Here is a 25,574-nt window from a genome sequence, read left to right as displayed (position 1 = left end):
GCCTGAGGCAGCTCCGCCCGGGGTGCCGTGCGGCCCCGCAGGCAAGCGGCGGCCCGGAGCCGGCGGGGCCGCTGGGCCGCGGCCTCCGCCGGGCCGGCGCGCTCCCCTCTGACTGACTGCCCAGGCAGCCAATCGCAAGCCGAGCTTCCTTCCTGGCTCCGCCTCCCGCTGATCAAACTGTCCAATCAGCACACGGGAGGTTAACGGATCATCCCGTGCGAATGTCGGCGCTCAAACGAGCCAATCGGCAGAGGGCAGGTTTCTTACCAATGAGATCAAAGAGTTAGCGGAACAGGGACATGCTATTGGTGACTCCACCTATCGGTCCTCGCCACCGAGGGCGATGGTTGGCTAGCGGGGAGGAGGGGGTGATTTCCGGGGGCGGGAAAACTATATTAGGGGCGGACAAAGGCGGCGGCGAGGCCGTTCAGCTCGCCGCCATTTTGAGCAGCGGGCTCTGAGGAGCAGCAGCGGCGGCCGGAGCACCTTTCCTCCTCCTCCTCCTCCTCCACCACCACCACCACCATGTCGCGGGATCGGTTCCGTAGCCGTGGCGGCGGCGGAGGCGGCTTCCACCGGCGCGGCGGCGGAGGTGGTCGCGGCGGCCCCAACCACGATTTCCGCTCTCCGCCGCCCGGCATGGGCATGGGCCAGAACCGCGGCCCCATGGGGGGCGGCCCGCAGGGCCCGGGTGGCCCACCGGGCGGAGGCCCGAAGCCCGAACCTCCGAAGCCGCCCGCCTCGACCTCTGCACCGCCTTCTTCGTCCTCTTCAGCTGCCGCCACCACGGCGGGGCCTGCCGGCAGCCAGACCGGCCCGGGAGCGCCGCCGCCGTCCGCGCTGCCCGCGGGGCAGCCGCCGCAGCAGCAGCCTCCGGTGTCGGCGCCCTCCTCGGCTCCCTCCGGCCCGGGGGGGCAGCCGCAGCCCAAGCCGAGCCCCAGCCCCACCCCGGCCGGCGGCCCCAAGAAAGGACAAGGACAGTCGCCCGGCGGCGGGCCCAAGGGACCAGGCGGCCCCCAGCAGGGGCCCGGCGGGCCGCACAAAGGCGGGCCGGGGCACCGAGGCGGGCCGGGCGGAGAGCCGCGGGGCCGCGGGCAGCAGCACCAGGGACAGCAGAGCCTGTCCTCGCAGCAGGGCTCGGCCGGCGGCGGCGGCGACAAGCTCTCGGACGAGGTGAGTCACGGCCCCCCTCCCCCTCCCCGAGCCACAAGATGGCGGCGGCCGGGCACGGCGGCTCCGCGCGTCCGCGCCGCCATCTTGAGGGGAGGAGCGCGGGCGAAGGGGGGGCCCTGGCGAGGCGAGAGGGACGGCGGCGGTGGCGAGCGCAGGCGGGCTGCGGGCACCCTAAACATGATGTGCGTGTTCCCTAGGTGGCCAGGCAGCTCCCGACTGCGGCCTCGAGGGGTGTGTGGCAGCCTGGGTTTGTATTCGCTGGCGGTGACCTGGGGCTGCTCTGGGCCGAAGCGCGGGGCGGCAGACGGCGATGGTTCAGGCTGGTCTGCTTCTTTGTAGGGATTTAAAGCAAACCTCTCTCTTCTGAGGCGACCCGGGGAGAAGACCTATACTCAGCGTTGCCGCTTGTTTGTTGGGAATTTGCCTGCTGATATAACAGACGAAGACTTTAAAAGACTGTTCGCCAAATATGGGGAGCCAGGAGAGGTTTTTATCAACAAGGGGAAAGGCTTTGGATTCATTAAATTGGTAGGTTTTTGTACTATCCATCCATCCGTTTAGTTCTTACGAAATGGTGTAGTTTACAACTTGGCTTTCTAAAACTGGGTCTTAAACTTTCCTCAGGAATCTAGAGCTCTTGCAGAAATTGCGAAGGCAGAACTGGATGATACCCCCATGAGGGGTCGACAGCTTCGTGTTCGGTTTGCCACACATGCTGCTGCTCTTTCAGTGCGTAACCTTTCACCTTACGTGTCCAACGAGTTGCTGGAGGAAGCTTTTTCCCAGTTTGGTCCAGTGGAAAGAGCGGTTGTGATTGTAGATGATAGAGGTAGATCAACAGGAAAAGGCATTGTTGAATTTGCATCAAAGCCAGCTGCAAGAAAAGCATTTGAACGGTGTACTGAAGGAGTGTTTTTGTTGACTACGTAAGTATTTTGGTGCTTAGGTTTTCTAGTTTTAAGCAGAATAAAATTGTCAGCTTATGGTTTTTCAGAATAGAGATTCTTATGGAGGAGTAAAATGGGTATTTTTTTGTTCAGCACTCCTAGGCCGGTTATTGTGGAACCATTGGAACAATTGGATGATGAAGATGGTCTTCCAGAAAAGCTTGCTCAGAAGAATCCGATGTATCAAAAGTAGGCACTATCTTTTGGTATAGAGTATATAGATGGTGGACATAGTATTGTCCCAGAGTGTGAAGGATTTGGAGTAATTTTTCAGAAACAGGCTTTGAATTTTGAGTAGTACTTTCAGTTCTTGGGGTTTTTTTGATAGTAGTTTGTCTTTAGATAATGCAGCATACTGATTTGTTCAGTATATTCACTAAAGATTACACAAGCAATTTTCTGCACTGTATCTCAAAGAAACCGTAAAGCCTAAGTAGCATCCCAATAACAGATGGTTTTGGTATATGTAGAAATTCCTGAAAATCAGACTTCAACTTGTTGCTTACCCGGTTGTTGAGAACTGCCATCTCACTTCAGGTGTATTTCATGTTGATGATCCCATAGGGAATTTACAAACTGATGTTTATGGAATGAAATGCAAAACTAAGTAAAATTTTAACTCATTCCATGATTCATAAAAACTAGTTGCCTGTGGATTTGCCTGATGAAGCTGACCACTGGGCATAAAAGAGTACATAAGAGCCTATAGGAGTCTTTTTCTAAGTAGCAGTTTTAGGTTAGGATCTGTGTATTAAACCTGTTTCTGTATAAATGTTGTATTTTCCCAGATCGCAAAAGGGAGTGCAGGGGGGAGATCCAGTCAGTCTTGTTTGTATGAAAAAGTGGTCAAAATTACTTGCTTTTATTAAAAACTACAAATAGTTTATAGGGAGTGTCTTTGAAAATAGTGTAGATTAGTATAGTGTTCCTAAAATGTTGAAATGCTTTACATTGCTAATGTATGGGAAGCTTTTGAACTTCCCTAGTTTTGTTCCATTAATTACTGAATTTTAGACTCCAGTTTCTTTATATGACAACATAAACTGTTGGCCCTCAGGCATTTTGAAAACTTCTAAGCTAAAGTGAAGGTTATTACTTGCCTTTAACAAATAGTGCTTTGGGTAAGTTGGCACTGAAGAACTCCATCTCTCTGTATGCTGTTGTTTTGAGCAGCTGTACCTACTTGGGCAAAGGCCTGTCTTGTTTGAGGATTTTGCACCTGGCAGTTGTCAGCAGTGGCATGTCTAAGGAAGAAGTTAAGAGCAAGATAAACATGCAGTAGAACTGTAAGTGGGGAAGATTTGCTTAGGTGTGATAGTGGAGGAGTCTCCATCTTTGCTACGGTAGACATAGAATTTATTTACATGAAATGCGGCTCTTTTAAGTGTGTAAAATGCTGTAGTGTTACCAGCATTCTGTCACAGCAAGTTTTCAATCACATAGTTGTGAGGTATTTTCAGGGCTCCTTTGATGTTCCCTGGTAATTCTGCTAGTGATCTTTTATTGACCTTCAGTTTCCAGGTTTATCTATTCTGAATGAGCATCTTCCTTTCCGCAGGGAAAGAGAGACTCCTCCCCGTTTTGCTCAGCCTGGCAGTTTTGAATTTGAATATTCCCAGAGGTGGAAATCTTTAGATGAAATGGAAAAACAGCAGAGAGAGCAAGTGGCAAAAAACATGAAAGATGCCAAGGACAAACTTGAAAGTGAGATGGAAGATGCTTACCACGAGCATCAGGCAAACCTCTTGCGTCAAGGTAATTGGCCCTGAATTATGTATCGTCTTTTTACTTTAAATGCTAGCTTAAATGTAGGTCTGTTTAATGGGTTAGTGAACAAATTCATGCTTCCTACTGCTAACTTTAGAATTTCAGGCTCAAAAGTGCAACTTGTAGTTTTTCAATTTTTATTTCAATGAAGTGTTGTTAAGAATAGCGATGCTCAGAAGGTAGCTGTCTGCCATAGTGCAGATGAGGTTGATCCAATTCAGATATGATGTGATTGAATCTGGCATGAGTTTGTGAAATAGCTGCTGACAAGCTTCGTTTCTGCAGACCTTATGAGGCGTCAAGAAGAACTGAGACGTATGGAAGAACTCCATAATCAAGAAATGCAGAAACGCAAGGAAATTCAACTGAGGTTGGTTTGGCTTTCATGGGATTTTTTCAGTGTTACATTTGTTGTTTGATTTCTGTTGTTTTATTTTAAAATGACTTATATGAAAGTTTTTATTTTTCAAGAAACACCATTGCTGCTTCAGTTTGTGTATGAGAAATTGAACTGCAGTGTAAGTTTCTCCTTGAGTATTTGAGCATCATAGAGTGCTTTGGGTTTTTTTGCTTAAGTGTAATCATTCAGTGCCTTTTAAATTGCTCATGCAAGTGATATTCGTGAGAAGTGTTGTATGTGTTGCGATGCTGAGGTTTAACAGTCTGCTTTGGGATGATCAGGCAGGAGGAGGAGCGTCGCAGGCGGGAAGAGGAAATGATGATACGTCAGCGGGAGATGGAAGAACAAATGAGAAGACAGAGGGAAGAGAATTATAGTAGAATGGGTTACATGGATCCAGTAAGTGAAATCATGCTTTGTGGATACATTACCACGTTCAGGAATTTTTTGGGTGTATTTTCAAGATTGATGTGTTCTGCTTCCTTTAGCTTAGGTAATGCAATGTCTTTGTGTAGGTGAAGTGGTAGTAGTTGTCTGTACATGTGCTTTTATCTCCTGAAAGGTATGGATTTCAGTAATTGATTATCTGTGCTAAAAGTTGTTTTTTCTATGCAGCGGGAGAGAGACATGAGAATGGGTGGTGCCACCACAATGAACATGGGAGGTAAAGAATTTTAAAATAATTACTTTATGTAGTTAACTTAGTAATTGTCAGAATATGATTATATATTTTTCTTTCTTAGATCCTTATGCTTCTGCAGCCCAGAAATTTCCACCTCTCGGAGGTGGTGGCGGCATAGGTTATGAAGCTAATCCAGGAGTTGGCCAAGCTGCCATGAGTGGTTCTATGATGGGAAGTGACATGGTAATGTATCCCGTGGTGGCTTTAGTTTAGCACAAGGGAAATGTTGTGATTGGGAATTGAGTTCTCTACCAGTGTTCGGATGGTTGTGTACATTTCACTGTTAACTGCTGACTTTCTTGTCAGGTATTTAACATGAAGACTAGCGTGGCAGTATGTAGTACTAGATTAGTTCTTAACCGTTATGATAGCTTACACAGTCGGAAGTTGTTTGTAAGTAAATTCAAATGTGCTGTCAAGCATATTTGCAATTAACTCTGACTTTATTGGACTTCGGAAATTCTGCGTCACTGGTAGGCTTGGAAGGATTTTTTATAAATTCTAGAGAATCTGACAAATTTCATAATTTAAATGTGTGTAGTAGCTTTTCAGTAATTTGACATTCTGTATTTATGGACAAGAGAGATTTTTTTGTTCTCCTTTCCAATGTGTAACACTGCATTTATTTTGGCCCTTCCAAGCCTAGTTAGGATTGATGCATGTTGGTATGGGTATGCTGTTAATTCAAAAATCTGCGCTCATGTCTATTGAAGCAGCAGATTAACCTAAGTAATCAATGGTAAACAGCATATCGCTTACTCTGTATGCTCATGTTTGCCATAGAAGAGCAGAAATGCTGTTTTTTACCTTAAACATACTCCAGCGATCCTTGACTGTAGCCATTTTGTGATTCCTATCTCACAGGAATGATAGCCCGTTCTTGTTTTCCCGTGTTGGGCATGACTATATAGGTAGAATTTGTTAAAGCTACAACATATCTCATGTTCTGGGGTATGTTTCCAAACTGTACTATTTTTGGCACACTATATGTGTGAATGGGCTTTGAGCCTGCTTGGTGTTATCACACTGAAGCAATATGGATGTAGTTTAAAGAAATGCTTAATGGGTAGGATTCAAATCTATGTTGGCTTAGGTGGCAATATTAGTGTGCTTTCACCCTCCTGAAGGGGTGTACACTCTGTATCACAAGCTGAAGTAAATGATTTTTGGGTGGGTTCAGGCCTCTGGCTTAACGTGGTGAGCTACCATAGTAGCTTGTCAGGTATCTTCTGGTTTTTTTGGGGGAACCATATCTTTGGAATGATAACTTTGCAGAGCATCATTGATTCAGTAGACAGTGCCGTTGGCCTTAATGTATCTATATAATCTACTGATACTTAAGCAGTTCCTAAGTTTCCCGTGAACAGTTAGGCAGTCTGTGGTGAATGCTGTGTGCATTTTTCTCCTGAAAATCATGGTACAGGTGCATGCTGAACTGGTGTTATACTTGAAAATGTGATGTGGTCAAAAGGTGTGACAGTAAGATGGTTTAACTGCCTTGAGTTTCTTAGGATGGGGATCTCTGCCACACAGTGCTGTCACAGTTCCTGGGCTGATACCTTTTAAACAGAATTGGAGATAAGCTGCCATGAATTAGGCAGAAAGAACCTAGGTAATCTTTCTGAACTTCCTTTCTTGGAAGGATTGAAACTAACTTTCAGAAGTCAAGAACTTGAAGTGTGAATTTTCAGTTGCAGATACCTTTTTGTAACAAGCAACCTACCATTGTTCTGTTACTCGGTAGTGGAAAACTTGCTTGAAATGGAAGTTTAAAGCTATCTTTGACTTCATAATTTGTCAGTTCTCTAGATTAAATGCTGATCACACCTACTGATACAGTAACTGAATGAAGTACATGCAGCTAGAGGTAGTAGTAAAAATACCTGAAGTCTCTGCTTTATTGCAGGGTAATTTAGCTTTTACATCTTGGTGTGAAACCTCTCAACGCTGTGAAGTTGTGAATTTTCCAAGAGCCTTTTGGTGAAGGTGGGGTGGGAAGGGAGATGTTGACCCTTTGTGCATAGTTCTAACTGGAAACACTGAATAAATTGTAGTTCTTTGAACACGTTTTGCATATTATACAGCAGCAGTTCTGGAGTACGGGGGATTTTAACAAATGCACGTCTTTTGATCGAGCAATTGCGTTGGTTAGATAAATCACTGGTCATTAGCTTTTTTTCACATTTTTTTTCTTCTTGCAATCCAGTAGTGCTCACAATCATTTTTGGTTACTGCCTAAGGCCTCTGCAGTTTAGTCAGCAGACCGTAGTCTTAACCCCATCTTGAAAAGCACATGGTCTCTATTGCAGCACATGCCATTAACTGGTGAGTAGGCATTCTGTTTACAATGACATTTTATGAATGTCAGCTCATACTTCAGTGAACTGAAGATTCGTTCTCTGGCTAGGCTTATTTGTAAATGACAGTGATGCAATCTAAGCTTTTACTGCACTAAAGGTGAGAAGTTTGCAAGCTATTTGCATTAACTTGGTTGAAAATTGCTAGAGCTCATTTGGAAAAGTTGTTAATTCACATCTGCACTAATGCTTACATTTCTAGCACTTCAGGGAGGATCTGTTCTTTGTAACAGATGTATGAGAATGCATCAAGTGGGAACATACCTCAAGGCATGTATTACAATAAACTAATTTTTAAATTACCCTTTTTTCCTTTCTATGTTCCCGGTACCTGTGGATCGACTCAATGGTGATTGTATCGACGAACCTTGACTGCGGAACCTTCTAAAAATATATACTTAACACACATGGACATCAACTACATATAATGAACTGTTAATTCTGTTCCAATAGCGTCCTGAACGCTTTGGGCAGGGAGGTGCGGGGCCTGTGGGTGGCCAGGGTCCTAGAGGAATGGGGCCTGGAACACCAACAGGATATGGTAGAGGGAGAGAAGAATATGAAGGCCCAAACAAAAAGCCCCGATTTTAGATGTGACCTGTAGTTTCATTCCAGTTTGTTTTTGTCTGTCTTGTTTAGACACCAACTTTTTAATTCTTGCATTTTAGTAAGAAAGCTACGTTTTTATGGATGTTAGAAACTTACTGACCTAATATTTGTAAGTGGTCTGTTTGGGCGAGTACAATTTAATTATGTAATGCAGTGTTTCAAAACAAATTTAGCTGTTTTTTTGATGTATAACGTCCCTAACTTGATGGCAGTGTACCTTGTGCCACTGAATTCCCAAAGTGTACCAACTTTTTTTTACTGTGCTTCAAATAAATAGAAAACTAAATGTAGTAACTCTTCTTGCCATTCGTGGTTAAACATACGAGGCTAAATACCACACCTTCCGCAGTAAACCAAGAGTCTTGAGTTAGAGGTCAAACTAGACCAGGGTGTGGAAGTGTCGTGAAGAGTAAGATCTCTTCCCGTAATGCCTCTAGCTAAAGTTTGGGTCAAATAGTAGCCTAACTTTCCAGTAGGTGCAGATTTTTTGAGCATTAATTGTGCTGCAATAAGAAAGCAAATCTTGCAAGTGCTGTAAGATACAATAACTAAAGCTACATTGCAAGCAGTGCAGTATGTAACGAATTTCATATTTTAGCTACGGATAATGGGTGGTGGGTTGGTAGCACTTACCACCTTGGCAGTTACTGCTTGGAATCTTTTAAAGACTTTAAGCAGAAGACTAGCAATGGTTATTTTAAAATAAATTCATAGAATGACTTGTATTGGCTGACTTCCTAACTAAAGGATTATTAATGTGATATTTATATGCTCTTAAGCTGTTTGAGATTACAGGAACTGGCCTTGCTCCGTATTGTATACTCACCTGAAATTGCTTGGCAAAAAGACCAGAAGTGTTACTTGAGTGATTAAGGTTAACTTGCTTTTGTCCTCATGCTAATTGGGTGGACTAATTTGCATAGTTCAGAATACAATCATTTGTATAATGGGGACTGCAGGAACTATTCTTCAATCGTGTAGCTGGTGGGCAAATCCTAAAAACCTGTATGTAAAAATACAGAAATTGGCTTGCTTGCATGATGGTTATCGCTCTTTTATTATTGATGTTTGGAGATAATGCATCAAAAGTAGTATCTGAATCTGGAGTTTAATAGTTAATACTACACAGTACAAATAAACTCCCTTTAAGGTTCTTTTGTAGAAGATCTGATGAATTCATTAGCTTGCTGTTCATTTTATTAAGCCTCAGAAGAATTTCAAAGCATTCTGGACTCATTGATAAGGTAGTTGCTTTGCTTGTTACTACATTGTACCAGATAAGCTGGGAACGTGACTTCCCAGTGCAAAATACCTTGGTGTTAATGCAGGATACTTCAACCTGCTTGGCACAAAGTAGGTAAACTTAGCTTTGGTGTACTTCACAGGATTCCCCAAGCACCGAGCATTCTGTGAGTAGCTTTAATCTTCCAAAGATCTTTCCATTCTTTGTGCTAAGCATTGGCTAATTCTAAATTCTATGCTAAATTTTCTCTGTGGTTAAAACTTTAGTGTCAGATTGCAGTATTTCAGAGTGCAGATGATCCCTCTTGAAGTACTCTTAAGTGCTGGTACTCTTTAAATGAAAAAAATACCATGTTGTGAAATGCTGATACCACGTAACACTGACTTCGAATATGAAGCACACTAAATAACGACTCAGCTTATTTGGTGAATGCTTCTTATTTTCCCAGAAAAGTTTGGGGGTTGCTAACATGCTATAACACTGAATTACTCTTCAGGAAATTCCGAATTGGCAGTTGCTAAACTGCAGGCCAAGTATTTGGGAGTACTTGTATTGGATACTTAGTTTAAAAATCGGCAGTACCGATGCAATTTGCTTTACTGAAGTAGTATTAAATAATGCATATGTTTTCTGGAGGGTGTTCATGGGACACCCGCAAAAGGTGAAGGTGTCTGAGATGGGGAATTCTGAACGTAAACATTAAATTAATTTTTTCAGTTTATTTTTCAGATTACATGTCATTCTTTATTAAAGAGATGCTGGTGCATATCCTAAAGTATGTTCTTTTGTAGTTCTGTAACTTGGAAGAGTGAAGGATGCTGATGTCCTTGTACCTTACAGAGGTGGTCTTTTGGTACCCCTGTTTTGTACATGAGCTACTGTTGCTAGGTATTAAAAATAGCTGAGTTGCAAAACCATGAGTAGTAAATACATTGAAAGATTTGGCAGTTTTCAAAACATCTGAAAGTTTGGTTAAATCTAGCTTTGTTGTAGCTGCATAAGCAGAATTTCTAAAATAATTTCTGCTTTGAGTTGCATGTATTAAACTGGCATACAATTAACTAGCCAACTTCTTTTCAAGACTTTTTAAAGGTGGTGTCTTCAAAGCTGGCAAACATGTCAACTTTAAAATCCGATAAAGTTGCTAAATGTGGGAGGTGAGAAAGTTACGTTCCTTTGATCTGTTCCTATGAGGTTTTGGACTTTTTTCGTAAAATCAGATTTATATATGATTGAATCTTTAAAACCACTTAGAAAAGTGCTTCGTTGGTCAGACCTGGTTTTGGATGGTCTGGATCCCATAATACATTTTTTTGTACTGGACTTGGAGGACATTGGCTGTTGCAATTTAGCTTGCTTTATCAAAATTGAGCCCACTTTGACACTTAGATTTCTAAAAACTGCAGCATGTAGAAACTGGTATCGCTATATATATATATATCTTCACGCTTTCTCAGAAATGAATACAGAATAATCTTATCTTCTGGTGTAGACACATTACACTAATCATTTACACAGCTGATGAGAAACTGAAACTGCTTTTGAGATTTTGTGGTATTTTTGTGGTAGAAAAAATCTTGGCTTCTCCTTGGCAACCATTTACTGTGGCAGCAAGTTTTTGCTGGAGTTTGAGACTGCAATTTACACTTAAAACTAGTGGCCTGCTACATAACTGCACTTAGCCAGCATTTCTGCAGTTCATAACTGTGAGGAACGTAGTACCACAAATGGCAATGGACATTAGGACCCGGATGTAGTATTCCTGCTTGCTCCAAGATTCTCATTGCCGACTGCGTACAGGTAGGTAACAAGCAATATAATATAACTTGGTGACTTTCTATGTAATCTTATACTGTGGGTATTCTGACATCACACTTCTGACTGTGGAATTACAGTGCAGCACTCTTCATACCTGTATGTTAAGCTTGCATCAAAGCTGCGTGGTTTTCGGTTTTAAGCTTTGTCTTGTTTCAGAGTCAATAAGCAACTTGCTGTGATTCTTAGATAAGTATTTTCAGACCCGATTCCTTTGTACATACGACTCGGCTTGTGTGGATTTTTCTTAGTTCCAATGTAATGAAGATACTCTTGGATGAGCTTTGTGGGGAAGAGGGAATGTGATCTTAAACTCACTTTAGTCAACTAGGTGCTATCAGTGCTTAGAAAAGGACTGTTAAAACTTTCTGTAGTGACCAAATGGCCCATCTGCAGCGCATCCCTTTGTAGAGTCTTGACTCAGTAGGAAATGCGTTAGTAATCACTGCTCTAGCCTTGTGTGCACTACGTGATAGTATCTTGCTAATACAATCAGCTTTGAGACTGATTTGGAATATTTTTGAGGACGTACAAATGAGTGCTTGAATGAATATCCTCGTGAGTCGTTTCACAGAGCTTATTGGACATTTCAGTTGTCTCTATTTTAATCTTTGATTGACAAGCTTAATATGTTCCTCTGCTTTTAATTGACAGTGATAAGATTCTATATTTCTGCCTCATAGAGTCATCTTGCTGTAGTGTAATGCTCAATTTCATTTTTCATCAGTCTTGGGGATGTAATTCTAAACTCTTCATTACTAGAAATACTGAATATAGTGTTTCAGGATTAACCTGCTTACATTTCCAGACATCCAGACATGCTGATCTCCAGCTCTTATGCATTAGCTCTTGAACCTGAATTTCAAGGTCCCTTGTTTCAGCACATGATCTAGCTCTTGTCTGATGTTCAGTTTATTTCGGAGGTGTTGTAATGTGTTTTTCTGCTTGTTCTGCAAAGTTCTGCTTTGCATACTTGTTTCTGGTATTACTGTCACATTTGAACCCTTCTGTGTTACCTTCCAGGCAAGACTCTTGCTGGTGAACAGGGTATCTGCTCAACAGCCTTGCCCTCTGCTGTAGCTATCTCTTCATGTTCCATTGAAAGCTTAAGTAGCAGGTGCACCTCAAGATAATAATAACAGGTCTTTGGTTACACCACAGTGAGTGTAGCCGAGCTCCAGCTAGTCAAGCAGTGACACCGCTTGTCACAAAGTCAGTTTGGCTTTTCGTGATGGCTTACTCTTACCTGTGACTAGAACTCAGTAGCAAAACCGATGGCAGTAAGTGTACTGTCATGTAGCAAAACTGAATTATTGATCTTTAAACCGATGCTCAGATCTGCCTAGTTTTTTCCAGTGTGCTCCGGATACTTGACTTGACCTGCAGGAATGTCGTGGAGGGGTTATTGGCACATCTGCCTTGTTCTACGTACTTGAACTATCAGGTTTTTGACACTCTTGGAGCAAGCAATTCGTGACTGGACCATGGGTCTCATACCAGCTCTGACTGTCTGCAGTAATGAAACTTGGTGTGGTAGCTAACTTAAAAGCAAATAGTCATGTCTGCTCTAAGTCAGTCTGTAACAAGTGGGTACAAGAAATGACATTAAAGTGCTTGCATTGTGTTTCATCTTGGTTTTATCTGTGTGTGAAATACACTTTTTCTCAAAAGCTTACCTGTAGCTCAGAAGTGTGGTGTCAGAATACATATGCGTACCTGCTAGGCCCTCAGAGCCAGAAACTGGTGCTGTCAGGAGAGAGCCCAGCATAGCGTGTATGGGGGCTTTACTGTAACATTAAGCATACAAAGTGTTGATTTGCTTGCAGTTTTCCCCATAGCTAAACACTGAGGCCTGTGAGTAGTTTTAGGACTTGAGCAGTAATGGGGTTGCATGTCTCTGTTAATCATTGCCAGCTGCAGTGACATGATCAGGAAGGCCAGTGTTTTGTTCCATTATGTTAAATGAGGCTAAGCATGTTGGAAAGGATGCATTAAAAGTATGCTGTTCTGGGTAATTACTTGGCTTCTTCCACTACTAGCAAGTTTGGAATCAGCTAATTAGCTTCAGATTTTTTTGTCTCCATACCAGCTAGTGGGGCTGTTAAATAGCTGCTTACTGGAAAAGGAAAAAAAGGGAGGATTGGCCTTCTCCCACCTCTGTCATTGCTGCTAGATAATGATTGACATGTTAGGACTTGGCTGTGCAGTCCCGCCAGTGGTCTGTGAATACCCCATCTCTATAAATGTTGCTTCTGAACACCAGTACTGAAGAGCTAACTGGGGAGGGTTGGGAGGAGCGTGGCTATAAGTGAATCTGGAGTGTTAAAAGGATGCACAAAGATATAGTATCCCTTATGCATGGTGTTTGTTGCTATGGCATAGAAAACAAAATGTGCATACTATACTTCTGCTCCTGAGGGCCATGATAAAACCCAGGTGGTGGGTTTGAGACTAAACTTGAACTTTGCCCTGCCTGGTCAGATCACATTGTGACCATGGTGTGATTTGCCTCCCAACTAGAGGTGTGCACAGAAACCTTGTGCGGCTACATCCCTAGCTGCTGACCATCGCAGTTTGCCCTCAACTTAACTATAGTAAAAGGGTGGGTCTTGAGAAGGGAAGAATCCGTTGCCGAGCATAAAAGCAGTCGACTGACAGTGCTAACCCCTCTTAGTGTCTTCCTTCGGCTTCTGAAACACTTCTAGGGCCATTGACCTGAGGGCTGGTAGGAGTCCAGGGGCATTGCACTCCTTCATGAAGGGGAAGAAAGAGGGCATTGCTACAGGAGACAGACTAGGGTGAAATAGTTGAAGTAGCTTGACAAAATTGTTAATGCCTTCACATAAGGGATAGTATACCTCTGGCTGCAATCAAACTTCATTGTACTCAGACTGGTGATTTACGGTTTGTGCTCAGACAAGGTGCAGTTCTTCAGTCAACTACCTGCATATTCCTTCATCTCTTTACAAGTGTGTAGGCTAGCCTATTTCTGCCCCTTATTCTTCCACTTAATATTTTGGAATAATTTGTAAATTCCCCTCATAACTAATCAGTCCATGTATCTTAAAACCTTATTTTTAAGTTAGTTTTGAAATGGTCAGAATTTTTTGTGTATTACTATAATAACTTCAGTTGTTATCCTTTAGGTGAAGATGAAAGCTGAGTGAAACCGGAGTGCTCATCCATGGGAAGTAAGCATAACTTCTGGTCTTGTTCTGAATGGGTGAAATAATAAAGGGTTCTGGACACTTGATGTTCAGTCACTGAGTACGTGTGAATCAGAGAATATTGAGAAATCGGTATACGTGAAATGTGTAGGGTAAAACCCGGTACCTGCTGTCTGTTGAGCTGGGGGATTAACACCCAGACTCCACCTGGGCTTTGATACCTTGACAGCAGGGGTTAAAAATAGCTTTCTAGTTGTGGGTCTGTACAAAAGATTTCAAAATCACTGTGAGTATAACTTCGGAATGTTTTTCCAGTTCAGGAGCTGAGCATGAGCACATCCAGCACGATGCCCAGTGATACGTGGAGGGACCAAGATGACAACTGAGCAAGTGAGTTGTTGGTGTCCTTATACTGCCGTAAGAGCTCGGTAGCCTGTCACCCTGTGATGTATTATGTCGTTCTTGCCTGAAATTTGCCCTTCATTAATCTCAGTGTTATATAAAATTTCTGTATCTTGCCTTTGTTAGAGCTAACACATAACCATTGTTTGAGGCTTTTCAGCCCTGCGGCGGCATCAAATAAACTCTGTCCTCTGAATGCTATAGGTGGTCAAACAAGAAATAACCATTTCTACATTTAGGTTCCAGCGAATGGCGTGGGTGATTGTCAGCAGGGAACAATAGAGCAGTTGCTTCTCTAATGTTAATCTAACTAAAAGTTGCTAAAAAGCTACTCTTCCGAAATATTTTAATGAACATTGAACTTTCAAAGTAACCTGGAAGATGAATTAGGAAATACAAGAGCACAAGCGGATAGCAATTTAGGGAAATAAACTAACTTGCAGAGCTGGAATTAATGACATTTTCCCTCTAACTTACCACTAAAACTACACGGGGGAACATCAGATGTTTAAAATCTTGTGTGAGGAGCAACATGCAAAGTACCTTAAGTCACGAGTGATGGGTAAGTAACTGCTCAGATATGCCCCAAGTGAACCTGCAAGACATGAAGCCGGTGAGATTCAGTTGGTGAATTCCTGTTGAATGGTATGTGATTTGTCACCGCTGCTCTTGTTTCTAGGATGGTAGAACAAAGCCATTTCAGATCTTTGACATTTATAAAGTAGATGAAAATGTGAATGCTGGTCATTTAATCTCAAATCTCTGATGAGAACTTGGGCTCCTAGAGAACATGTGCCAGGTGCATGACCTGTTGTGATGCACTTGTTCCCTTTTCGTGTCATCGTGTGTGGTTTCTGCTGGCGTTTTTAATGTTCTTGCTAACTGTGTGCTGTGCTTTGCACTTGCAGAAGAAGAAGAAGTCTGAATGCAGTGAAGAGGAGCCAGGAACATACAATTTAAAAAAATAAAATATTTAAACTTTTTTATAAATGACTTGTGTTTTATTGTAGAGTGTATACAATGAGTAAGTGATCTGTTCAGCATAAAGTGGTGTGGATGAACTTGAGAAACTGACACAGATGAGGCTGTAGAAGGGCCACAGGCCATGCTGGGAGGGCTGGGGTCGTTGGGTCCTGCTCTGTACTGCAACAAGCACATGAAAGATAACCACTCATAACCAGTAAAAACCTGAAAAATACCTAATACAGTATTTTTTTCCTGCTGGGATTGTGCCATGGGCTTCCCCTTGGAGTTCAAATGGTCCAGTTCCAGGCTACCTGTAGCCCTGACCTGCGTGCAGCTGGAGGAACTTTTGCAAAATTACTAGCTTAATTTTTTTTTAATAAATTACTGTATTTCTGGAAGTTTCACCCATTCCTTCCCCCAGCTGGAGTCCTGTGTACTGCTGTATTCTTACATCACAGAATTTTAAATGTTTACGTTGCCTGGTTGGTTTTTAATAATTTTCTTGGTGATGACTGTAGTAATTAAGCCTGAGATGCTGAAATTAGAGTTCTTGGGAAGCCAGAGAAGTGCTGGGTTTAGTTTTTACAGCACAAGTTACCGTGGTTCGTATGGCTTTGGACAGCTGTGCACATAGGTAGTTCATGCTGTCATTTATTAAATACTAGTCTTTGTTTAAAGACCAGGTAGTTCAATGTGTTAAACTCCGCCGGCAGCAGGCTGTGTGCATACAGCTGTGCTCTAACAAGGTTTTCCCCTGCAGCATGAGGAGCCACGAATGTTTGGCTGGGAACTGCCTTGCCAGACTAGAAAGATCAAAATAAATTGGATTTAATGTGGCGAAGTCATGAAATCCTTGGGACACGTCTGGCTGTCCAAGGGCACAGGATCGGTGCCTGCCTGGAACACGGCTTACCTGTGCTTCAAATCCCAGCCGGGAATGTCTTGGGCTTTGGTTTGTTTACTTCCCTCTCAGGAAGTTTTCGTAACAGAGGAATGTTTTTAATGCTGCATTAAAAGCTGCTTGCTGCTGCTTTTCACTTTTTCATGCAGTCAAGCGATGGGGTACGGGGTAACGCTTCTCTCTGATGTGACTTCATGTTATTGTCCAGGTTTCAGCGAGAAGAGTTTTTGTGGTTCCTCAATAGCCGCACTGCGAGGGGCTGGGGTTCAGTGGCTTTGTCTCCACAGCTCCTGCAGCCTTATGCAGCCTTTTTTCCTCTCAAATTCTGTTATTTTCCAGTAACTTGTCCTAGTTTCCTTTCCACTGTTGCAGCATCAGCTGCTTCCTATGTGACACTGTTCCAGCCTGGATGTGATTCCCATGTTCCAAGTGCTGAACTTCACCCTCCTACAACTCCCTTTATAACAAACTGCATTTTGCTGTTTAGAAATGGGATGTGTTTTGGAGAATGGCAAAAAGCCCCCTGATTTTTTTGGTGCTGGCCCTTCTCATCACCTGGTGGGTGGCTGGCACAGACGTTTTACCCGGTTCTGCCAAATGTTTGATTACTCTAAGTAGCTCCTGTAATTAAAAAAACACGAGGTACCCCAAGGACGGTGAGAGTGTGGTACCAGGCAGGCAGCAGTGTTTATCTGCCATCGTGTCCTTCTGCTGTGGGGGGCCTCAAGCCCCCTGGTGCTGTGCCAGGGCTTGGGAATGGCGTGGGTGGCGTGACCCCGGGCAGGACGGTGACCGGGAGCCCGTCAATGGCACTGGGCTTGGCGCCAGCCAACCAGGGAAGGCAAACACGCTGTGAAATGGTTTTGCAATGTTTGCACAAAAAAAAACTCTGTCCTGGCCCGTCTGCTCTGTGGTAGGGCTGAAACGACAGTACTGGAGAAAGGAGCTGCTGCTTTTTGAGCCCAAAGAGGAGGGTTTTGGGGGTGGGTGTCCCCCGGCAGTGGTGACGAAGGCTCCTTCTGGTAACACCGGCGCAGGGCAGCCACAACCCTGCGCTGCAGGCATGAGGTCGCTGGGCTGCCGCAATCTCTTCAGGATGGGTTTGGTCTTCGTATTCTTTTAATCGTTTTTCCCCCAAGGGACTTCCCGAGGCAGGAAGGGCTGGAGCCTGCCCTGGCCTGTTGCTGTTTATCATCCTGCCGGAGCAGGATCCCGCGAGCGGCTCCTCGGCTGCGCTCGCTGCGTCTCTCCCCGCAGCGCCAGGGACCCATGTGCTGCCAGGAGTAAAAATAGCGCTGCCGCAACCCGGTAAAGCCGCTGTGCCGGGGTCGGTGCTGGTGCAGGCCGGCGGTGCCCCCGGTGCTGCCAGAGAAACGGTTCCTGCTCTTTCACGATTTATTAGCATTAAAAAAACCATTTCCACTTGAGTTCCCGTAACGCCAGTGCCCGGTGGCTCCGCTGGGCGCTGGCTCTCGCCCCTCCGGGGCCGCCGTTCCCGGTGCGTGCCGCGCGGTGCTGGCGCAGGCGGTGACGCGGGACCGGGCGGTGCCCGGCCGGGCCTCCCTGGAGCCACAACAAACCCCCGCTGCTGCTGCCCCGTCACCGGCTCGGTCCCCGACCCCGCGGGGCTCCCGGCCCCCCTGCCCGTGCCGCGGCCACCCAGAGCCACCGACCCTTTGCTGGCACCGAGCTCGACCCGCTTATGGCGCCCACAAAGCCCCAGCTGCGGGGTTTGGGGGAGTTTCCCCCCTTTTTTTGTTTTTCACCCAGCTCTAGTTTGGCAGGAGGATGGTGCCGGCCGCGGGGGGGGGTGTGTGTGACAGCCGCGGGGGGGGGTGAAGCTGCAGATCTGAGCACTCCCTGCCCCGGCAGCACCCCGCGGCTGGAGGGGGATCCCTGCCCCTGCCTGCCCCCGCATGTCCCTCTCTGTTCCAGCCTCCGGGGAGGGCCGGGGCCAGGGGCCGGGCACGGGGCCCGATCCGTGCAGGGCCGCCCCGCCCCGCGCCGCCCGCCCCCGTCCCCGCCCGTCCCCGCCATGGCGGCGGCGTTCACCGCCCTCCGCGTCCTGCTCGGGCTCTTCTTCCTGCTGACGGGCGCCGTGAAGCTCTCGGAGCAGCTCTCGGCCGACCTGCACCGGCACATGGTGAGCGCGGGGGCGGCCGAGGGGGCGGCCGGGCGGGGAAGGGCGAGCGGCCGGGGCTGGGCTGGTTCGGGGGGTGCGGGACCGAGACCCCGCGGTGCCGGGGTGGGCCCTGGGGCGGGGGGGGGATGAGCACTCTGGGGGGCAGGGATGAGCCCTTGAGAGAGGGGACGGGCAGGTTGGGGAACTGGGGTGAGCAATTTGGGGTGCATGGCTGAGCCCATCGGGGTGCTGGGGTGCAGGGCTGAGCCCTTAGTGGGGGAGGTGAGCAGGTTGGGGTGCAGGGCTGAGCACTTTGGGGTGCAGGGCAGAGCCTTTGTGGGGGAGAGGCTGAGCCTGTCGGGGTGCCGGGGTGCAGGGCTGAGCCCTCGCAGGGGGAGGTGAGCAGGTTGGGGTGCTGGGGTGCAGGGCTGAGCCCTTCGGGGTGAGCAAGCCTGAGCCCCCCGGGATGCAGGGCAGAGCCTTTCCGGGGCGCGGGACTGAGTGGAGCAGCCCTTGCCGGAGGGGCTGTGCCCCCCAGCCCCAGGCTCAGGGCAGCTCCGCTCTCCTCCCACCCTTCCCAGAAGTCGGAGTTTGTGCGGTTCGCCGAGGTCTTTCCCCTGAAGGAGTTCGGGTTTGCACCAGAGCCGGGCCGGTACCTGGAGGTGGTGGGCTGGGTGGAGGTGGTGGCCGGGCTGCTGCTGGCCTTCGGGCCCCAACTCCTGCAGGAGATCAGCAACTTCATCCTCAGCGTCATCATGATCGGTGAGAGCGAGTGGGTGCCCACCACCCTGTGCGGGGTCTCGGGGGACCCTCGGGCAGGGACCCCCATCTGCACACTCTGCTCCTCGCCCAGGTGCCATCTACACGCTGCTGGTGCTGCGGGAGCCCCTGGCCATGTGTGCCCCCGCCACCCTCTGCCTCGGCCTCCTCCTGCTGCTCAACATCCGCGGGCACGCGGACCCCCCCAAGCCCAAGTTCGAGTGACTGGAGGCAGGAAGGATGGACGGCTCGGCCAGCGGGAAGCGATGCCCTATGATATTTTCGTGAACGGCATCACGTCCTGCGAGGTAACTTGCCGCTGGTGCACGGTGTGTCCTCTCCTACCGCTGCTGGGGACCCCGGTGCTGGTTGTCCCCACACTGCGGGACCCGGGCTGGTGCTGTGGGACGGTGGCCGTGGCACCGCTGTGGCACTGCCACCGCTCCAGCAGCTTCGTTGCTAAACTCGCACAAAGGTGGCCATCCCTTCACGGTGTTCAGCCACACTGGGCTGGGGTTGGCTCTGCTTTTCTGGGGGCTTTCATATTTTGGAATAAAGCCTCTTGTTTTTCATGTTTTGCCTCCCCTGTTTATTTCTGCTTCCCCCCACGCTGAGCTGTGGGGGCTGAGGGGTTGTCCTGGGTCTGGAGGCCCTGGTCCCCCAGAGCAGCGCATGGGGACAAGGACTGGGGACAGGCGGGAGCTGCTGGCAGCTGGCGCGGAGGCAGACAGCCGTCAGGGAGAGCCCGCACGGGGCCAGGTCCCCCCCGGCCGCCTGGAGACACCCAGCAATGTGCCAGGCCACTTGCTGCACATCCCGGGGGGGGACAGCAGCAGTGCGACCCCCCCAAACCCTGTGCATGGGCAGGCATGTACTTTTGAGGGTCTTGCTCCAGTGGGGCCCTACACCACAGGGACCCCTCCCTCACCCTGGATGAGCACAGCCAACCCCATGGATGAACCCCAAGATTTGAACCCAGTGCAGCACCAGCAAGGTGGCCGGGATGGCTGTGGGGGGACACTGGCTGTCTTGGGATGAGCAGAGGGGGTACAACACCCCCGTACCCCGAGCGGGACCTGAACCACTGTGGGTTGGCACCCTTGATGTCCCAGAGGAGTATCCACAAATTGCAGGACCGTGCGAAGCAGCGAGTGGCATGCTCACAGAGCGTGGGGGGGCCCAGCGTGCTGCTCCCCCTAAATCCAGCTTTGAAGCCAACAAAAGCACTAAGGGCCAGGGGGAGGCAGATTCCAGCTTTGATCCCTTTCAGGGCATTCCCCTTTTCCCCCAGCTGCTGGGTGCAGAAACTTGACCCTCCGCCGCTTTCATCCTGGCGTGGGTGGGGAAAAAGGCCCTGGGAAATGGTCCTAGACGGGGCTGGGGGCACACAGCGGGGCAAGCCGTGCTGGTACCGGTCTGTCCGGCCACCCCCACATGCCCCCAGCCCCGTCAGCCGGCGCAGGGGGTCTTAGCTTGGCTCCAGCAGGGAATCCCCCATTACATACACACGCAGGTGCTCTCCCTACTCCAGCTGCCCTCCGGCAGGCACTAACCTCCACGGGGGCTTGGGATGGCAGGGGGGGATCAGGCAGCCCCTGCCTACCCCCAGCACTTAAAGCCTTCCCCAGCCTGGCTGGATCAGAGCGCGAGGAGCAGCCGGAGGGGACGCAGCTGGTCCAGCCCGACCCGGTGGGGTAAGTAACCGGCTCAGCATGGGTGAGATGGAGCATCCCCCCTGCAAACAGGGGTGGGGGAAGGAAGAGGAAAGGGGGACCATTGAGGAAGCCGAGGGCTCCTTGGGGGTCTGCGCTGACTCTGCAGGACAACCAAAGCGCACTGGGATGAGCCCTGAATCCCCCCCAGGCTCGGCAGCTCATCCCTCTGTGCCTCAGCCCGGCGCTGGGTGCTGCATGTGCCGAATCCGGCCCTGCCGTGCTGGAAAACACCCGCTGGGTGACTCAGTGCCGTTGGCGAGGTGTGGGCAGGTGCTGACGGGAGGTGAAATAGCTGCAGCCCTGGGATACAGCTGTTCATCACAACGTGGTTTTCCACGGCCAGGACCAGCAACCAGCGGGGCGGCAAACCTGCCTCGCGCAGGGCTGGGGGGCACAGGGGGGCTGCTGGCCCCATGCTCGTACCCCCACCCCACGCCGGGGTCTCTCCACTCTGGTGCATGCTGAGCCAGTGGGTGACTTCCCAAGGGTGCACTGCGGGGGGGGATTCGGGGTGCTGGGAGTGGGCTGGGGGCCGGGTGGCCCCCGTAGGCACGCGGTGGCGTGGGAGGTGTTAAGCCCCGCAGCTGCCGGCTGGAGCCGGTGCAGCACCTCCGGGTGCCGCCGGCCGCAGCTCTGCCCTTTGGCTGCCGCGCAGCTGCGCCTGCCACTCCCCGGAGAGCCCTGGCCGGGTGGCTGCTGGTGGCCCCTGGGCTCCCATGTGGTGTGGGGGGATGTGGCTGGGGTTGGGCTGGGAGGGGGTCCCACAGCCCCCCGTCTCCTGAGAGGAGCCGTTGAAGGCTGAGCCCCTGATGACGGCATCTCCATGGGGGGCTCCGCCTCCGGTGCCCAGCAGCTACCGCAGGCGCCAGCCGGAGAGGTCCTGTCTGGGTCAATGTCCCTTCCCTGTCCCTCGAAGGCTGTGTTTGGGGCCGTGCCACTGACTGTCCACCCATCTTCACAGGAGCCTGGGATGAACGGCTCGGCGCCAGGGCTGCTGCCGACGGGACACCCCGGCGAGTGCGTGCCCAGCGACCCGGTGCAGTTCGTGCTGGTGCCCGCCGTCTACTGCCTGGTGCTGTGCGTGGGGCTGCCAGGCAACCTGGTGGCCTTGCTGGTCTTCCTGCAGAGCGGCAAGGTGAGGAAGGCCATCCGCATCTACCTCATCAACCTCACGCTGGCTGACATCCTCTTCAACCTCACCCTGCCCCTCTGGATCCCCTACTACCTGGCTGGGGGGGACTGGCTGCTCTCGGAGGCCGCTTGCCGCTTGGCCGGGGCCGCTTACTACCTGGCGACCTACAGCGCCATCACCTTCATGGCGCTCATCAGCTTCAACCGGTACTGCGCGGTGCAGGCGGCGCGGCGGGAGCTGCCGCTGACGGGGCACCGGGGGGCCGCACTGGCCTGTGCCCTGGCTTGGCTACTGGGACTGGGCTGCGCCGTGCCCACCCTGGCCACCCGACAGACCTTCCCCACCCGTGCCGGGGCCACCGCCTGCTTTGAGCAGCATGGCCGGCAGCGGGCATACGCCTACGCCATGGTGGGCTTCTTTGCCGCCGCCTTCCTGGTGGTGCTGGGCACCTACGCCTCCATTGCCTGGGTGCTCTCGGTGCCCGCTGCCGCCTCGCCAGGCTCCCACCGGCAGCAGGCACGTGCCATGGTGCTGGGGATGCTGCTGGTCTTCGTGGTCTGCGTGGCCCCCTACCACCTCACGCTGGCCCCCTGGGTGGGCAGCCGGCCCTCCGTGCCGCCCTGCGGCCCCCCTGCCGTCCTGGATGTGCTGCACACGCTGAGCGTGGCCCTGCTCAGCCTCAACAGCTGCCTCGACCCCCTCGTCTACTGCTTCTCCATCCGACGCTTCCGCGCCGACCTGGCACGGACCCTGCGCAAGATCGGCTGGTGCCTCCCACTCTCCCCCCCGGCCCCTGCTGGGCCCGTGCCCAGCGTCCGTGCGTCCTCCTTCACCTCCTCATAGCGGGCTGGGCACGGGAGTCCTGCCCCCCAGCTGCCCCGGTGCCACAGTCCTGGTGGGATGGGGTCCCTGGCGCCAGGATAGAGATGGAGAGCAGCGTGGGGGGAGCTCTGGCTTTGTGCACCCCCCTCCGCCTCCCAGCCTTCCCCATTCTGTGCATCCCCACGCGCTCACGAGCCCACGGTTTCCGTTCACACATGGATCCTGCCCTCTGCGTTCGCAGGCGCTGGGAGGGTGGTTTGCCTGGCGAGGGGAGGCAGCGCTGCTGCGCGGGGGGGGCGCTGAGCCGTGGTGGGACAGGATGGGGAGGGATGCCCAGGGAGGGCCCTGTCCCCTCCCAGGGGTCTCCATCAGGAGACATGCATGATCAAAGACACCTGTGGCCGCCCTGGGGGAGCTCTTTGGGGTCCCGTGGCCGGTCCTGTCCCGCAGCATGCCCAAATCCCGCCTGCTCTCAGACAGGATTAAACATTAATGAGCCAAAGGCTTCCCCTTCCTCAGTCTCTTTGCTGGCGGGCGCCTGCGCTGCACACCGAGCAGCGCCAGCCGCTCCTGCGCCATGGGGCAGGGCTGAATGTGGGGAAGCCCCCGGCCCCCCCAGCCCCGGCCCCGCAGCCCTGGCCATGGCTCAGCCCTGCTCCTGCAGCCCCAGCCTGTGCCAGGGCGGCTCCTGCACCAGGGGCTGCTGGGCCCTGCTCCCCCCTGCCCCGTCCCCTGCCCGCGTGGGTGGCCATGGTGGGCGCAGCGCAGCCCCCAGCCCCACGCCTGCCGCCCACCTTCCCGGCGAGCCCCGCTGCGCGGCGGGGGCGGCGGAGCCAGCGCAGGGCCGTGGGCGGCTGCGTGGGTGGAAGATGGTGTTTTCCCAGCCCTGGCTGGTTCCTGCTGCCACCGCAGCCCCGCTCTCCGGTGCTGCACGGATGGGAGCAGCGGGTGCTGAGCAGCTCTGGGGCAGTCAGGGGCAGGGGGGGACAGTGACAGGGGACAGGGGGGACAGGGTGCATCAGCTGCCCCCCACCTGGGGGTCTCACCCCCCAGCACAGGGCTGCTCTCTGGCATGCTCCAACCCACCGGTGCCTGGGAAGGAAGCGGATGGAGGAGGAGGAGATGGGCAGCCTGGGGACCACCAGCATGGCACTGGCAGGGTGGCAGCCGGGCACCGGGACGGTCGGGAGATGCTGTGCCTGGTGGGCAGGCAACACAGTGGGGCAAGGGCAGGTCCAGGGTGCCGGGGTCTCCATGTGCCATGGGAATAGTGCACCTTCCTGACTCAGGGAGACCCTGGCACAGTTAACGTGGGGTGGGCTTGCAGGACGCTGGGGTGCCCGCGGTGCCCAGGCGCTCTGCTCTGGTTCTGTGCAGCCGTGCCCATGGGCTGGGCCGGACAGAGCTGGTCTCTGTGTGCCACAGGGCATGGCCAAGGGTGCCCCTGCTCCGCACCCAGCCCTGGCCCAGCCGTCCTCGACCACCCGCTTGTTCCCCTTTTGAAGTTCATATTAAATTTTAATCCCTTTATGTAACTGCTGAGGGAGGTGGGCAGAGCTCCGCTCCCCGCATGCAGCAGCCATGCTGATAGCAATGAGGGCACCGCGGGGCTGGGCGAGGGATGGGGATGGGGGCTCACCCCCCCCGGGGGCCAGCAGGACTTTTTGGGGGCTCTCTGCATGCCAGGGGTGGGGCAGCCCCAGCTCTGGCTCTGGCCTGGCGGAGTGTCCAGGAGAAGGGACTGTTCAGTGGGGGGCGGCAGGGGTGGGGGCCATGGGGCTGCTGAGCGGAGCACCCCGAGATGGGGGCGGCTCTGCAGAGCCGCAGCAGGGCCCAGATCCGGCCTCGCTGTCCCCGCAGCATCCTGCTGTCCCACTGCCCTGTGCCACCCTGGGGAAACACTCGTGTCCTCCAGCCCCAGCCGTCCTGATGGGTGACTGACGGTGTGACCACTGGTGACAGCTGTCCTGGCTAAGGAGCACAGCGCTGGGACGTGGACACAAAACGCCAGGGCACGGCTGCTTCAAAACCCGCTCCAGGTGCCTGTGTCCCCCCATGTGGGCTGTGTCCCCCCGCATGTTGGGCAGGGGCTCCCACGCGGTGTGGTGGGTGGCTTCGGGGCCAGCGGGGCACAGAGCCTGGCAGGTGCCACACGCAGCTTGGCATTAACCAGGTTATTGTGCCGCCGCACTTCTAACCTGCGCGTGCCGTAATTATTATTATTAGCAAATTACACGGTGAGGTGAGAGGGGCTCGGTGGGCGGGCGGGAGCTGGTGGCCCCTGCTTTGCCGGGGGAGAAGCTGGGCCCCTGGGGGCTGCATCCATCCCGGGGCTGTCCCGGTACCCTGGCACCTCCCGGGTGGGTGGCATGACCACACGCAGGGTTGGGTGACGGGTCCCGGGGTGTCCCTGTCACCTCGGGCTGCCTCAGGAGGACACCCAGGGGTGGGTACCGCTTGTCCTGGTGGGGCAGAGCCCACGCTGCGTGCCCCACGGTGGGCAGCTCCCCGGCCCCACGCCCGGCCCCCGCGGCTCCCCCCGCTGCGGGCCGGGGGTCCCGGGGCGCCGGGAGGCGGCGGCAGAGCCGCATCGGA

General features: G+C 51.3%; 3 protein-coding genes across 7 annotated transcripts; all 3 read left to right on the top strand.

The window, feature by feature from the left end:
• The first annotated feature begins 407 nt into the window (after positions 1 to 407).
• Positions 408 to 15,552, top strand: SFPQ (splicing factor proline and glutamine rich). 5 transcript variants are annotated; one of them, XR_008469737.1, is made up of 12 exons: positions 408 to 1,173; positions 1,513 to 1,701; positions 1,798 to 2,099; positions 2,214 to 2,309; positions 3,679 to 3,875; positions 4,173 to 4,257; positions 4,569 to 4,686; positions 4,903 to 4,951; positions 5,031 to 5,152; positions 14,140 to 14,184; positions 14,476 to 14,550; positions 15,471 to 15,552. XR_008469737.1 is itself a non-coding variant. In XM_054223576.1 (11 exons), exons 1-10 carry the CDS (start codon positions 526 to 528, stop codon positions 14,158 to 14,160), a joined length of 1,827 nt encoding a protein of 608 aa, XP_054079551.1. In that variant the 5' UTR covers positions 408 to 525; the 3' UTR covers positions 14,161 to 14,184; positions 14,476 to 15,552. The 5 variants fall into 5 exon arrangements, 1 of the variants encoding a protein (XP_054079551.1); XR_008469736.1 differs by adding an exon at positions 7,780 to 10,978 and having other exon boundaries at positions 14,476 to 15,552; XR_008469735.1 differs by having other exon boundaries at positions 7,780 to 14,184.
• A 2,896-nt stretch (positions 15,553 to 18,448) lies between these two features.
• TMEM35B (transmembrane protein 35B) lies at positions 18,449 to 19,882 on the top strand. Its single transcript, XM_054223788.1, has 3 exons — positions 18,449 to 18,572; positions 19,133 to 19,313; positions 19,405 to 19,882. Exons 1-3 carry the CDS (start codon positions 18,465 to 18,467, stop codon positions 19,533 to 19,535), a joined length of 420 nt encoding a protein of 139 aa, XP_054079763.1. The 5' UTR covers positions 18,449 to 18,464; the 3' UTR covers positions 19,536 to 19,882.
• Positions 19,577 to 23,000, top strand: LOC128919013 (platelet-activating factor receptor-like). Its single transcript, XM_054223957.1, has 2 exons — positions 19,577 to 19,618; positions 21,942 to 23,000. The coding sequence occupies exons 1-2, from the start codon at positions 19,577 to 19,579 to the stop codon at positions 22,998 to 23,000; spliced, it is 1,101 nt and encodes a 366-aa protein (XP_054079932.1).
• Positions 23,001 to 25,574: the final 2,574 nt, after the last annotated feature.

Source organism: Rissa tridactyla, chromosome 18, assembly GCF_028500815.1.
Source record: "Rissa tridactyla isolate bRisTri1 chromosome 18, bRisTri1.patW.cur.20221130, whole genome shotgun sequence".
Classification (NCBI taxonomy): domain Eukaryota; kingdom Metazoa; phylum Chordata; class Aves; order Charadriiformes; family Laridae; genus Rissa; species Rissa tridactyla.
The sequence above is the reverse complement of the archived record's forward strand: the minus strand, read 5'-3'. Positions and strand labels throughout refer to the sequence as shown.

What these genes read in the sequence shown, in the direction of transcription:
- TMEM35B (XM_054223788.1), top strand. Translation starts at nt 18,465, where the DNA reads ATGGCGGCGGCGTTCACCGCCCTCCGCGTCCTGCTCGGGCTCTTCTTC. An exon ending in CCGACCTGCACCGGCACATG is followed by an intron (nt 18,573 to 19,132) that starts GTGAGCGCGGGG and finishes CACCCTTCCCAG; the next exon opens with AAGTCGGAGTTTGTGCGGTT. An exon ending in CCTCAGCGTCATCATGATCG is followed by an intron (nt 19,314 to 19,404) that starts GTGAGAGCGAGT and finishes CTCCTCGCCCAG; the next exon opens with GTGCCATCTACACGCTGCTG.
- SFPQ (XM_054223576.1), top strand. Translation starts at nt 526, where the DNA reads ATGTCGCGGGATCGGTTCCGTAGCCGTGGCGGCGGCGGAGGCGGCTTC. An exon ending in GGCAAACCTCTTGCGTCAAG is followed by an intron (nt 3,876 to 4,172) that starts GTAATTGGCCCT and finishes TCGTTTCTGCAG; the next exon opens with ACCTTATGAGGCGTCAAGAA. An exon ending in CGCAAGGAAATTCAACTGAG is followed by an intron (nt 4,258 to 4,568) that starts GTTGGTTTGGCT and finishes TGGGATGATCAG; the next exon opens with GCAGGAGGAGGAGCGTCGCA.
- LOC128919013 (XM_054223957.1), top strand. Translation starts at nt 19,577, where the DNA reads ATGCCCTATGATATTTTCGTGAACGGCATCACGTCCTGCGAG. An exon ending in ACGGCATCACGTCCTGCGAG is followed by an intron (nt 19,619 to 21,941) that starts GTAACTTGCCGC and finishes TGTCCCTCGAAG; the next exon opens with GCTGTGTTTGGGGCCGTGCC.